This window comes from Typha angustifolia, chromosome 8, assembly GCF_048772165.1.
Source record: "Typha angustifolia cultivar Huaian chromosome 8, ASM4877216v1, whole genome shotgun sequence".
Lineage (NCBI taxonomy): Eukaryota > Viridiplantae > Streptophyta > Magnoliopsida > Poales > Typhaceae > Typha > Typha angustifolia.
Window position 1 is genome coordinate 741,427 of NC_133246.1, and position 10,842 is coordinate 752,268.

The following is a 10,842-nucleotide window of genomic DNA, read 5'->3' on the forward strand; positions in this document are numbered from 1 at the left end:
ATTGTCATATATTAGTGTTATCATTTATAACTTTGTGGTATGGTGTACATTTTATTTTTCTCTCACGAATAATTTATCTATGCTTGTGTATTTATACTATAAGTTTAGATTTTTTTTAAAAACATATTGATAACATATATAATGCTTTTATTTATTTGTTTTGCCATGTCCTAAACGTATCATGTCCTATTTTTCTAAAATTTGTTGTATCCCTGTGTTCGTATTGTGTTGAATCTGTGTCTGACTTCTTAAGTTGTCCACCATTTCTTGCTTTCTTTTGTTGCTGTGGTTGCAAAAGCTAAGAATAAAATGAGTATAACTTTTGAGATCAATAGAGAAAGAGTTATCCACCATCTCTTGCTTTCTTTTGTTATTGTGATTACAAAGGCTAACCTAGTTTCGTCGAGGAGATTGAGTGTCGTATGGGGTGAAAGAAGGGGCCAATGACACTGCCCTTGCCCCATGCCAGCCAGCACAACAATCTCTAGTATTGTGGCATGTAGTGCCTAATGGTATGTTATTGGCACGCTAGCATTGTGTGGCATCTTTATGGTTGATGGCTTGACGCTGCAGTGAAATATGCAATTGATATTAGCTATGCAGATGTATTTTGAGAAGTATCTTAGAAGTTTCCCAAAAGAATTGGAATTTGGAATTCTGCATAATTTTTTTCAAGAAATGTCTTGATCGTGACTGTAGTTACAACTTGTGCGATGTAATCCTTTTAGGCATATGGTCGCGAATTATTGGAAGCTCGTGATTGTTGCTTAAAATATAAGAATACTGGGAAGGATGCTGAGCTCACTCAGGTACTTGAAATCATTTCATTCTACTTTATTCTTTTGCTATGCAGAACTATCTTTGAAGTTTTCTTTATTTTGCTTTTCTTTTCAGGCTTGGGATCTGTATTATCATGTCTTCAGAAGAATAGACAAACAGCTTCCGAGTCTCACTACCCTCGACTTACAGGTAAGAATCATGTATATTTTTGACTTGTGGATTTGTTTGTTTTTCTTATGATGCTTTTGACTATATTCCTACTTTTCTGTTTTCAGTCTGTCTCACCAGAGTTGCTCAAATGTCGTGATCTGGAGCTTGCTGTTCCTGGAACTTATTGTGCAGGTAATGATGTTATGTACAAACACATGGATAAGCTTAGCTAATGTGAAAGATGCCCTCAATTAGCTGATAGAAGATTCTGTAGACTATATAATAAGATTTTTTAAACTTATAAAATTATTTCATCGTCCACATCCTCTAATCTTCTTTTTCCTTTTCTTCTCATCTGTTCATTCATATATCTCAATTCTTTTTTTCCCTTTTGCATCGAATTTATTTCTACTCTGGAAATATCTGAAAATTTCATTTGATCTTAATGCTATCTAACTAAACGTCCCTAGTCTAATCTAGTCTGTTCACTAATTTTTCATCAGTTCTGTAGTTTAAAAGGTTTTATTATCAATGAGAACTGCATCATTAACTTTACATTTTAATGCTTCTCAGCAAATCCTGGTAACACCGTTTAAGTTTCCTGCTACATGCTTGATGTGTTACCCCATATGATATGTACAATACTTTTTTATTTATCACATTCTTAACTTCTTTGGCTTAATTGTACCTGAGAGATGAAATCATGTTTGTAAATTAAAGTTTATTATCTTTCTCCTTTGTCTAGATTATTTTCATGTTTAGACTTTAGAGCACTTCCTAGAGGGGTAATCCTGAGTTATCTGAGCTTAAACTACAACCAAGAGGCTAGATAGTTCTTTATCTTATGGTAAAGTTAAGCTGAAAATCAAAGTGAAAAATCCATGGCACATAATTTCCCATTTTAAAGTCGCTCGCTGGTAATTTTTAATTAAGTCCAAACTTCATTAATTCTTTAACTGAATAAATTCTTGATTCATATTTTTATTTTCTATTCTTACATGCCATTTTTGCAATAAAAAGGTTCTGATAGAATTTAGAATAGTACTTTGTATTTGAGCCTCCTTTAGAATTGCTTAAATTGCACGGTTCTTATGAAAGAATTTTATCTGTTGTTGTGGTTTCTTGCTTTAGTAAATTGCATTCCAATTTTGCTTGTTAAATTATCTTTGTCATTTCAGATACACCAGTGGTGACTATTGCAAATTTTGCACCACAACTTGTTGTAATCACATCCAAGCAGCGACCCAGAAAATTGACAATTCATGGAAGTGATGGCAAGGACTATACCTTCTTGCTGAAAGGCCATGAAGATTTGCGCCAAGATGAACGTGTCATGCAGGTTCTTATTGTTGTCAACCTTGCTGTACATATATTTTTTGCCCATTTGGTTTTAGATAAATTAAAGTAGAAATGTTTCAAGTTCCATAAAATTATGTAGCAATATTTGTCTATGACAGAGGACATGATCAGTTTTTCTCATTTTCTAACATGAACTTTTTGACTACAGTTGAGTTCAACTCTTTCTTCTTGGAGTTATCATATTCAATTGTGATCATATTCTTTACTAGCTCATGGCTTTGAGTTGCTCCTTATGCATTCTTTTATTGTTTCTGATTGGATAACTTTTAGGACTATCACATCCCAATTCCCGATGTTCTGTATGAATACTTGAATAGTTTCTAGCCAAGTACAGTTTTGATGTAATGCACACTAATTTAAAATGCGTTTTGGCTGCCCTACAACTTTTCTGGTCTTATTATGAGGTTGGGCTGCATAGGCGCATTTTGGCCGATAAGATAGAGGTGGCCCAATAGCGGTTCGTGGAGCGAGTTAGTTGGCGGATTGGATGTGGGCTTTGGTGTATTAGGGCAAGTTTAATTATTAGCTGATAAAATAAAATGAAAAGTTATCCATAGAAAACCTGAATCCCCAAATCAGAAATTTCCTACCTCTAATTTGCGCGATCATGGTGGTAACCTGTTGTCGACAACTTGATGGTGAGGTTAGTCTCTCTCTCTCTCTCTCTTCAAATCTGCACGACTCTGGCCTCACCTCATCCACTGGCCACAAATGCCACCTTTCTCCTCCTCACCAACTGCCACCTTTCTCCTGGTCATCAGCTGCCACTTTTCTCCACTCAGCGCCGTCACCTTCTCCTCTTGCATGCCTTGTTTGCATTTTTCACTATAACTAACTTGCTGCCAGTTTTTGTGATCTTGAGTTTAATTTGTTTTGTATGTTTTTCATGGTTGTTGAGGTTGAGGGCTTGCTCATGCCAAAATTTTCTAGTTGTGTTGTATGAGCACATAGTTTCAATAAATGTGATCAAGTCATGACATAGAATTAGTTTATTTCTAATAAAATTTGATATATACTATATGATAGATATAATCATTTTTTATATATTAAAAATGCTAGATCACTTAGGTGCTTGTATATATGCTTGCATTCTGCCTAGGTGCTATGCAATGGGGTGACCGTCTGCATTATTAGTGTCTACAATGAAAAGCAAATATTTAGTTCCATTGTATATGCTTTCTCAAGGATAAGAATAGTTGATAGAAGTCTTTGAACTTGTCAATGTTAATTCTGCATCTGTATTTATTTGGGGAGACATTTTACTGTTGAACAGGATTACCACACTCATAGTCACCAACTATTTGAGTAGTAGCTTTATATCAGAATCTTTCTTGGTTATGAGTTATTAACTCTCTAGCTGCACTGATATTTGTTAATTGTTTCTGAATTACAACTTCAACTCAGCCTTCTAATATCAGTTTGATATGACTTTTTACCTTCACTAGACTTAGCATCCGCATCTTAACTTCAAGCATATTTAGAAACACCAGTAGTAGGCCCCTCATGAGTAGCACTAACACTAATATTAGCTAGTAACGAAAGGAAGATCCTAGTTGCTAACCAAGAAAGTGTACATTCTGATATTTGGTACTTCTTTCTTTGTTTACTTCACTTATGTTGGTTCTACATTTCTAGTTTCAACTATTCAGCACTATCTCCTGCAGGTGTCCTTTCAATCTTTTCATGGCATTGTCTTTTACTACCTATTTTAGATTCTTAAATTTTTACAAATAGAACTAACTCACTTGTTTTGTTGTCTTAACCCGTGTTATTTATCAAACTATTTCTCTTGGCATAAAAAGTCATTGAATATGCTAGTTGCTTCATTAATTGATTAAATAGTAGTTTTGAATCAATTTGCTGTGCCAAAGTTATACGTCTTATACATCATACATTTTGATCTTCTTCTAGCTTTTTGGTCTGGTGAACACTCTTTTAGAGAACTCGAGAAAAACTGCAGAGAAAGATCTCTCCATTCAACGTTATGCAGTCATTCCTTTATCTCCAAACAGTGGGTTAATCGGATGGGTTCCAAACTGTGACACCTTGCACCATCTGATTCGTGAATATAGAGATGCCAGAAAGGTCTGCTCATTATACTCATTAGTTATCAGTTGCCACCTTTACTTATATCGTTGCCCTCTGTTTTGTAGATGTTCTTAAATCAGGAACACAGACTTATGTTGGCCTTTGCACCTGACTATGATCACCTACCCCTCATTGCGAAGGTGGAAGTATTTGAGCATGCTTTGCAGAATACTGAGGGAAACGATCTTGAAAAGGTATAAATTGCCAGGTGTTAATATGACAACTGAATCCCAAATTATCATTATCCTTGCTACATAGAAATTGGCCGTACATAGATAATTTTATTATAATTCCTTTTTCACCTGAAAATGCTTTAAACGTATGGTAGGTTCTATGGCTAAAGAGCCGAACTTCTGAAATTTGGCTTGAACGCCGGACAAATTACACGAGAAGCCTAGCTGTGATGAGCATGGTATGAAATTTAATTGATTGCAGTCTAAGTAATGTATCAGTCAAAACCTTTCTTCTGCTACAGAAAGGGTGTTAAACTTGAGTATTTACATTTTCCAGGTCGGTTATCTTCTTGGATTAGGGGATCGGCATCCTAGTAATCTAATGCTGCATCGTTATAGGTATTATGCAATATTTTCCTTTTTGAAATGGAAGTTCACCAATATCATATTAATGCTCTTAAGCTGAACTCTTTGTGGTTTTCTTTTCAGTGGAAAGATACTGCATATTGATTTTGGAGACTGCTTTGAGGCTTCAATGAATCGAGAAAAATTCCCTGAAAAAGTAAGTATACTGTCTTAATGTTTTCATTTTTTTAAAAATAATTTCTTGTTTAATTCTTAGTTTATTTTAGTTCAATCTTGCAACCTACTGCAATTTATCTGGAAATTCATGACTCAAAAACCATATGAGACAGGTTCCATTCCGTTTGACTAGAATGCTTGTGAAGGCTATGGAAGTCAGTGGTATCGAAGGCAACTTCAGATCAACTTGTGAAAATGTGATGCAAGTTCTCCGGACAAATAAGGATAGTGTAATGGCCATGATGGAGGTAAAAGAAGCATGATGGTTGGACTTTTCTTCTTATTTTCAAAATTTTTTTCATCTGGAGAACCATCCTCTGATAAGAAGATCTAGACTCACTATCAAATTAAATCCAGTATGAAAGTTGCTTGGCGAGTATGCTGGTGCAGTTTAAACCAAGTTTAGATTTGTTGCGGAATTTATTAATATGGATGAATATGTGAAATATGGATTTGATTTATATCATATAATTCCATTCAAATTTCCAGACTGACTTCTGACTAATTTTAAAAACATATCCTGGTCCATATTCAAACCTATTGGAATTTATTGAAGCAATAGCTTTTGAAAGTAGTTCTTAATTCCTTATGTATCTATTGTTGTTGCTGGTCTTTCACGTTAAGCAAGTGCATCTTTTCACATGGATATTTTCAAATGTCCAAGTACTGCTTTTGTGCTTGTTTCATACATGTTTCATGCTTTAAAAAAATGCAAATGGAATTGAATCCCACAATGAAGAAAAAGAAGTAAAGCAGTGTTAATTGTTAGAGTTGGACCTCAACCTTGGACTGTCATAGCGTTCTCCTTTTGATGTTTAGTCATTCTTCATGTGCAACAGTTAGGCATCTGCTTGAATGACAAACAGCAGAAAATTACCAAGGTGCATTGATGAGGTTGATCCTCTAAAAAAGAAAAGAGTTAAATGAGACAGGAGGTTGTTTAACCAGCTGGTTTGTTTCAAAATGACCATGTTTTGTGAAAAGAAAAATGAGAAAGAAAAACTGAAATTGTGCTCGTCATGGGAAGGTTAAGTTAATAAAGTATTACTGTACCATCGCTTCAGGGTTAATTATCAACTGAAAACCAAAAAGAGGATGTTAGTTATTCCACTCTTTCTAGTTCTCTTATCTTTTTCTGTGAAGGATTCTTAATTTGTTAGTTATTTTAATATATGTTGCATAGTTTCTTTCAATACCTCAAACTTTGATCTTATTGCTACTTACTACTAAAGACTAATCATTATTATTTTGTTTGTGTTACTCTAAAATTGCCCTTACGTTTTTCTTCTTTTCAGGCCTTTGTGCATGACCCACTGATCAATTGGCGTTTATTCAATTTTAATGAAGTTCCACAAATGTCGAACTTCGTAAATGCCCATGCTCAGCCAGTTGTCAATAGTGATGAGTCTGCATCCAATAGAGATCTGCCACAACCTCTTCGTGGGGCTCGTGAGAAGGAGCTTCTACAGGTGGTTGATAATTTCCATCATTCCTACCGTCATATTTTGTAATACTGAATATCCTACTCCAGTCCAACATATGATTGTCTGCCTACAGGCTGTCAATCAACTTGGTGATGCTAATGAGGTTCTAAATGAGCGTGCTGTGGTTGTTATGGCTCGGATGAGTAATAAACTTACTGGTCGTGACTTTTCTTCTGGGTCATCAATGTCTGGGGCTGTCAGCTCCGTTCAGCATGTAGCTGAACATAGCAACTTAATTTCTGGAGATGCACGTGAAGTTGATCCTGGTTTATCAGTGAAACTTCAGGTGCAGAAGCTTATACTACAAGCAACTTCACATGAGAACTTGTGCCAGAACTATGTTGGGTATGTATTTAAATTTTTATATCTGTATGTTCAATCCTATTTTCCTAAAGGATTCAGTGTTTTATTGTTGAGGGTGAAAATACAGTAATAGTTATAAATAAATAGGGAGTTTAGTGCAGAAACCTATGGTGTGCACTTATTTGTACAAATATAGTTGGACAAAAGTTCAATCCTTAATAGCATGGTGGAAGACAGTCTCTAAGAAATCCATGCTTGTATCACTGAAAGCTAACGAAAGATACTTCAAGATAAATGTTACACCAGTTAAACTTTTAGTATACATAATCCTTTGTTCACTGTTGACTAGATTAGTGATGATAGCTCTTTTTCTAGTTAGGAGATTCCTCACTTTCTTTTCTATTTTATATATTCTCAGCCAATATTTCTGCTGTCATTACATGAAAGATTCATATCCGTAGTAATAGGACAGACACCATCCAAACATCTGTCTTTTTCAAGAAGAAGCTTTATAGCAAAGTATTTCGCTTCAATCAATATTCTTATTCAGAGATATGTTAGAACTTCTCTAGCAGATGCTGCTGGTTTCATTTCAATGTCCATGTCTAGTAACTCTTGTAGTTCACAAAATAAAATGCTGTTCGTACTATTTCTTTCCAAAACTTTGCTTTCCATTTGAATGACCATACTTTTCCCGAAAAGATAGTTAGCATATTACATTTGATGGTATTTGTCCAATCTATAGTAGAAAGGTAAAATTAGATGGCTATATTCATCCAGAATCAGATGTTGATGAATAATTTTAAGTTTTTAACTAAACACTACTATTGGGTTTGCAATTTTTGTGCACTATCATTAACCATAATTTCATGTGCTTGTTTCTTCTTTTTTTCCTCAGGTGGTGTCCATTTTGGTGAGCTGCCGTGAATCTGTAGATACTGTACATATGTTGTACATATTTATTCCTTCTTTTGATCATTCTGTTTTATCTTTGATATTGTTTAATCATGTTGAGAATCTGAACAATGTACTTACTGTTTATATATGTTGTAACTATCTTGTTTTCCAGCTTTGAAATACTTCAGGTGATTTCTTTCTTTAATGATAATGAATCAGCAGTCTTTCCGACTGACGACCTTTTAAGGAGCGTCTGCAGAGCTTGTCTCATCCCCCTGATAATGCTTTCTTCTGGCACCGGTCATTGAAAGCAGCAGTTTTGCTGCATGGTTTGTCGTAAAGTCGTCACATTTGATTACCTTGCCAAACGAGTATTTCACGGAAAGCGGACAGGGGATTCCATTGATAATTTGGGGATTAAAGAGCTTTGAGCTGTCGAACCAGACAAAGTTTTATGTTTTTGTCTGCGATTTTTGTTTCTGTTTTTACATGTCTATTCAAAATATTCAGATTGTACAAACGTGCATCAGCTGGAAATGTCTATTACTTTATCCCCTGTAGTGCTTTCATTGTATTCGTCGACATTTTACTGTGTATTACTGTAAGAAACCGCGGTTCAATGTTATATTGTGATCTAAAGATTGTAGACTCTTGTAAGTTGTTCTTTACATCACTGTTCAAGACATTGGTCTTCGTTCGGTTAACGTAACGGAAATCAGAAGCAGCTAAGCAATCACACCAGAGATATAAGATTAATTACTTCATCCTCGGTTAACAAACTTGTGTCTCTTTCGATCTCTTCGTGCGGTGGGCGTACAATGGAAGACGTAGCAAATGCTTCATTTGAGCTGTAAAAGCTAAAGGGTCATACGTTGCTGGATGGGACCGAAGAAGAAATCAATCTTTCTTCGATGTTCTGGTGAAATTTACAAAGGGCAAAAGAGAGTTGAAAATTTTGACAAAGGCTTCAGGAATCACGAATGGTTCTCGTTGTGTTCGCTTTCCTTCAATTCTGTACTTGTGTAATGTTACCACGTAGAATAACGTGTGCTTAGACAACTCAACAGCTAGCTCTAAAAAGAAGTAAACCTTTTTGTATACAAACCAAACAAGAGCACACAAATAGGTCCCCCCAGGCCGTGGTGGACTTTGAAGCAGTCTGCAGTCCCCATCTTCAACTCCTATCAAGCTTTAGTTTCTCGAGGAAAAGGAAAGCGCAATCGACGGTACAGAATTCAATCCAAACAAAAAGTATCAATATTTTAGAATCCCAGCTCTTAAAATATAAATATCTTCCATGCATATCATCATCTCTCTCCTCAATTCATACTTCATACCTCTCCACAAGAGCCATACTTTCCTTCGGCATGAGAGATTCCCAAGGTGTGGATATCCTCCTCCTCTGAAAGCTTTTCTGATCTCTTTTGACCGAGGAGTTCTCATCATGTTTGCTTTAATCTTCTATGGTCGGCCGGAATATTCTACTCACGTTTCAATCATTGGTGAGTATACCAAAGTTAAATTCCATGTTGTATGCTAAATCCAAAAAACTTGGCCCACCCTTAGAGATGTGATAACGATCTAAGACACAAAAAATTAAAGGAAAAGGAAAAGCAAAGATGAGAGAACACGAGTTGTTTTCAGTTAAACAACCTCCTTATCACTTTCTTCATCTTCCTATATCCCTTCCCCCACAATGATTCTTTGGGTATACCCCACACCTTTTGGCCTTCAAATATTCCATTCCCCCCAGTACAAATTAACGTTCTCCTGCACGATTCTTCCATCGTCCTCGATCTCTCTTCCTAGCTTCCGAATTATAAGTTCTTGGTATAAAACAGTAAGCCCACCAATCCAAAATTTTCTGGCGAGATACCCTCCAATTAATCCAAAGTAGAGACATGGAAGTAGAGGTATGTCAATTTTTTAACAGTTTCACTTTATATGTCATGGTGCTTTATTACAGCAGAGAGAGGACTTTAATTCTTCTCCCACATTCTTATATATATATATATATAAATATGCATGCAGAAAGCTCGAGTGACAGAGTTACACGTCCGAATGGATTGCAACGGCTGCGTGCATAAGATCAAGAAGGCACTTCATAACATCGATGGTAAGCAACTGGCGATTGCCATATATTAGTTACATTAATCTCTAGCTAGGTTTCAAACTTTTAAAACCTTGAGTTGTGTAGCTACTAACGAGAAGAATTATGGTTCACTTAGGGGTTTATGATGTATACGTAGATTTCGCGCAACAAAAGTTGACGGTGATTGGTCGAGCAGATCCCGAAAACATAGTGAAGGCAATCAAGAAGACAAAAAAGATCGCCACCATTTGCTCCCACACTGAGCCCGCTGAGGAGGCCGCCGCTGCCCCTGAGCAACCGCCGGCGGAGGTCCCTGAGCAACCTCCAAGTGAGGCGCCACCTGCCCCGCCAGAAGAACCCCCGAAAGATCCTCCGACAGAAGCCGATGTGAATCCGACACCGGAAGCGAAGCCATCATCCGAGCCGAACGCCGTGGAAGAGATCCATATGGTGCATAACTATCCAAGCAGCAATCTATACAAGGAGCATTGGCACCACTATCCGGATCACTATCCACACCACTATCCACAACACTATCCTGCGAGTGCATACTATGTCACTCAAAGCTATAACAACTATCGGCCATCTCCATACGTATCAGAATACCAAGATGTTCGATACAACGAAGGTGGAAGTTATGTTCATGATGGTTACCATCGGAACCAAGGAAATGGAGATGGAAGCCAAATCACGTCTATGTTTAGTGATGAGAATCCAAATGCATGCAGGATAGTTTGAGATCGATCACACCTTAAAAATCTACTTTTACTCACGTAAGAGTAGTGTTAGTTGACAAGCTAACGGTGGCAAAAGGTGATGTAAAATAGGAAAGTATTAAAGGAGAGAGAATAAGATGCTTAGCTTGTAGTCGGAGGTAATTTCCCATCCCTGCTATTTCCTTGGACTGCCATTTGTCATAAGAATCTAATAAAGT

The 10,842-nt window shown here is 36.4% G+C and overlaps 2 protein-coding genes across 3 annotated transcripts in view; both read left to right on the forward strand.

The window, feature by feature from the left end:
* Positions 1–7,996, forward strand: part of LOC140765116 (serine/threonine-protein kinase TOR) — a 40,195-nt gene extending 32,199 nt beyond the window's left edge. For both annotated transcript variants that reach the window (XM_073104037.1, XM_073104036.1), the window contains 13 exons: positions 729–809; positions 895–969; positions 1,056–1,122; positions 2,109–2,269; positions 4,201–4,374; positions 4,443–4,571; positions 4,706–4,789; positions 4,888–4,949; positions 5,040–5,112; positions 5,246–5,380; positions 6,428–6,601; positions 6,690–6,961; positions 7,818–7,996. In XM_073104037.1, coding sequence (XP_072960138.1) covers positions 729–809; positions 895–969; positions 1,056–1,122; positions 2,109–2,269; positions 4,201–4,374; positions 4,443–4,571; positions 4,706–4,789; positions 4,888–4,949; positions 5,040–5,112; positions 5,246–5,380; positions 6,428–6,601; positions 6,690–6,961; positions 7,818–7,836 — 1,506 coding nt within the window. In that variant the 3' untranslated portion in view covers positions 7,837–7,996. The remainder of the gene's footprint in view (positions 1–728; positions 810–894; positions 970–1,055; positions 1,123–2,108; positions 2,270–4,200; positions 4,375–4,442; positions 4,572–4,705; positions 4,790–4,887; positions 4,950–5,039; positions 5,113–5,245; positions 5,381–6,427; positions 6,602–6,689; positions 6,962–7,817) is intronic.
* A 1,586-nt stretch (positions 7,997–9,582) lies between these two features.
* Positions 9,583–10,842, forward strand: LOC140765117 (uncharacterized). Its single transcript, XM_073104038.1, has 3 exons — positions 9,583–9,729; positions 9,848–9,932; positions 10,045–10,842. The coding sequence occupies exons 1-3, from the start codon at positions 9,718–9,720 to the stop codon at positions 10,644–10,646; spliced, it is 699 nt and encodes a 232-aa protein (XP_072960139.1). The 5' UTR covers positions 9,583–9,717; the 3' UTR covers positions 10,647–10,842.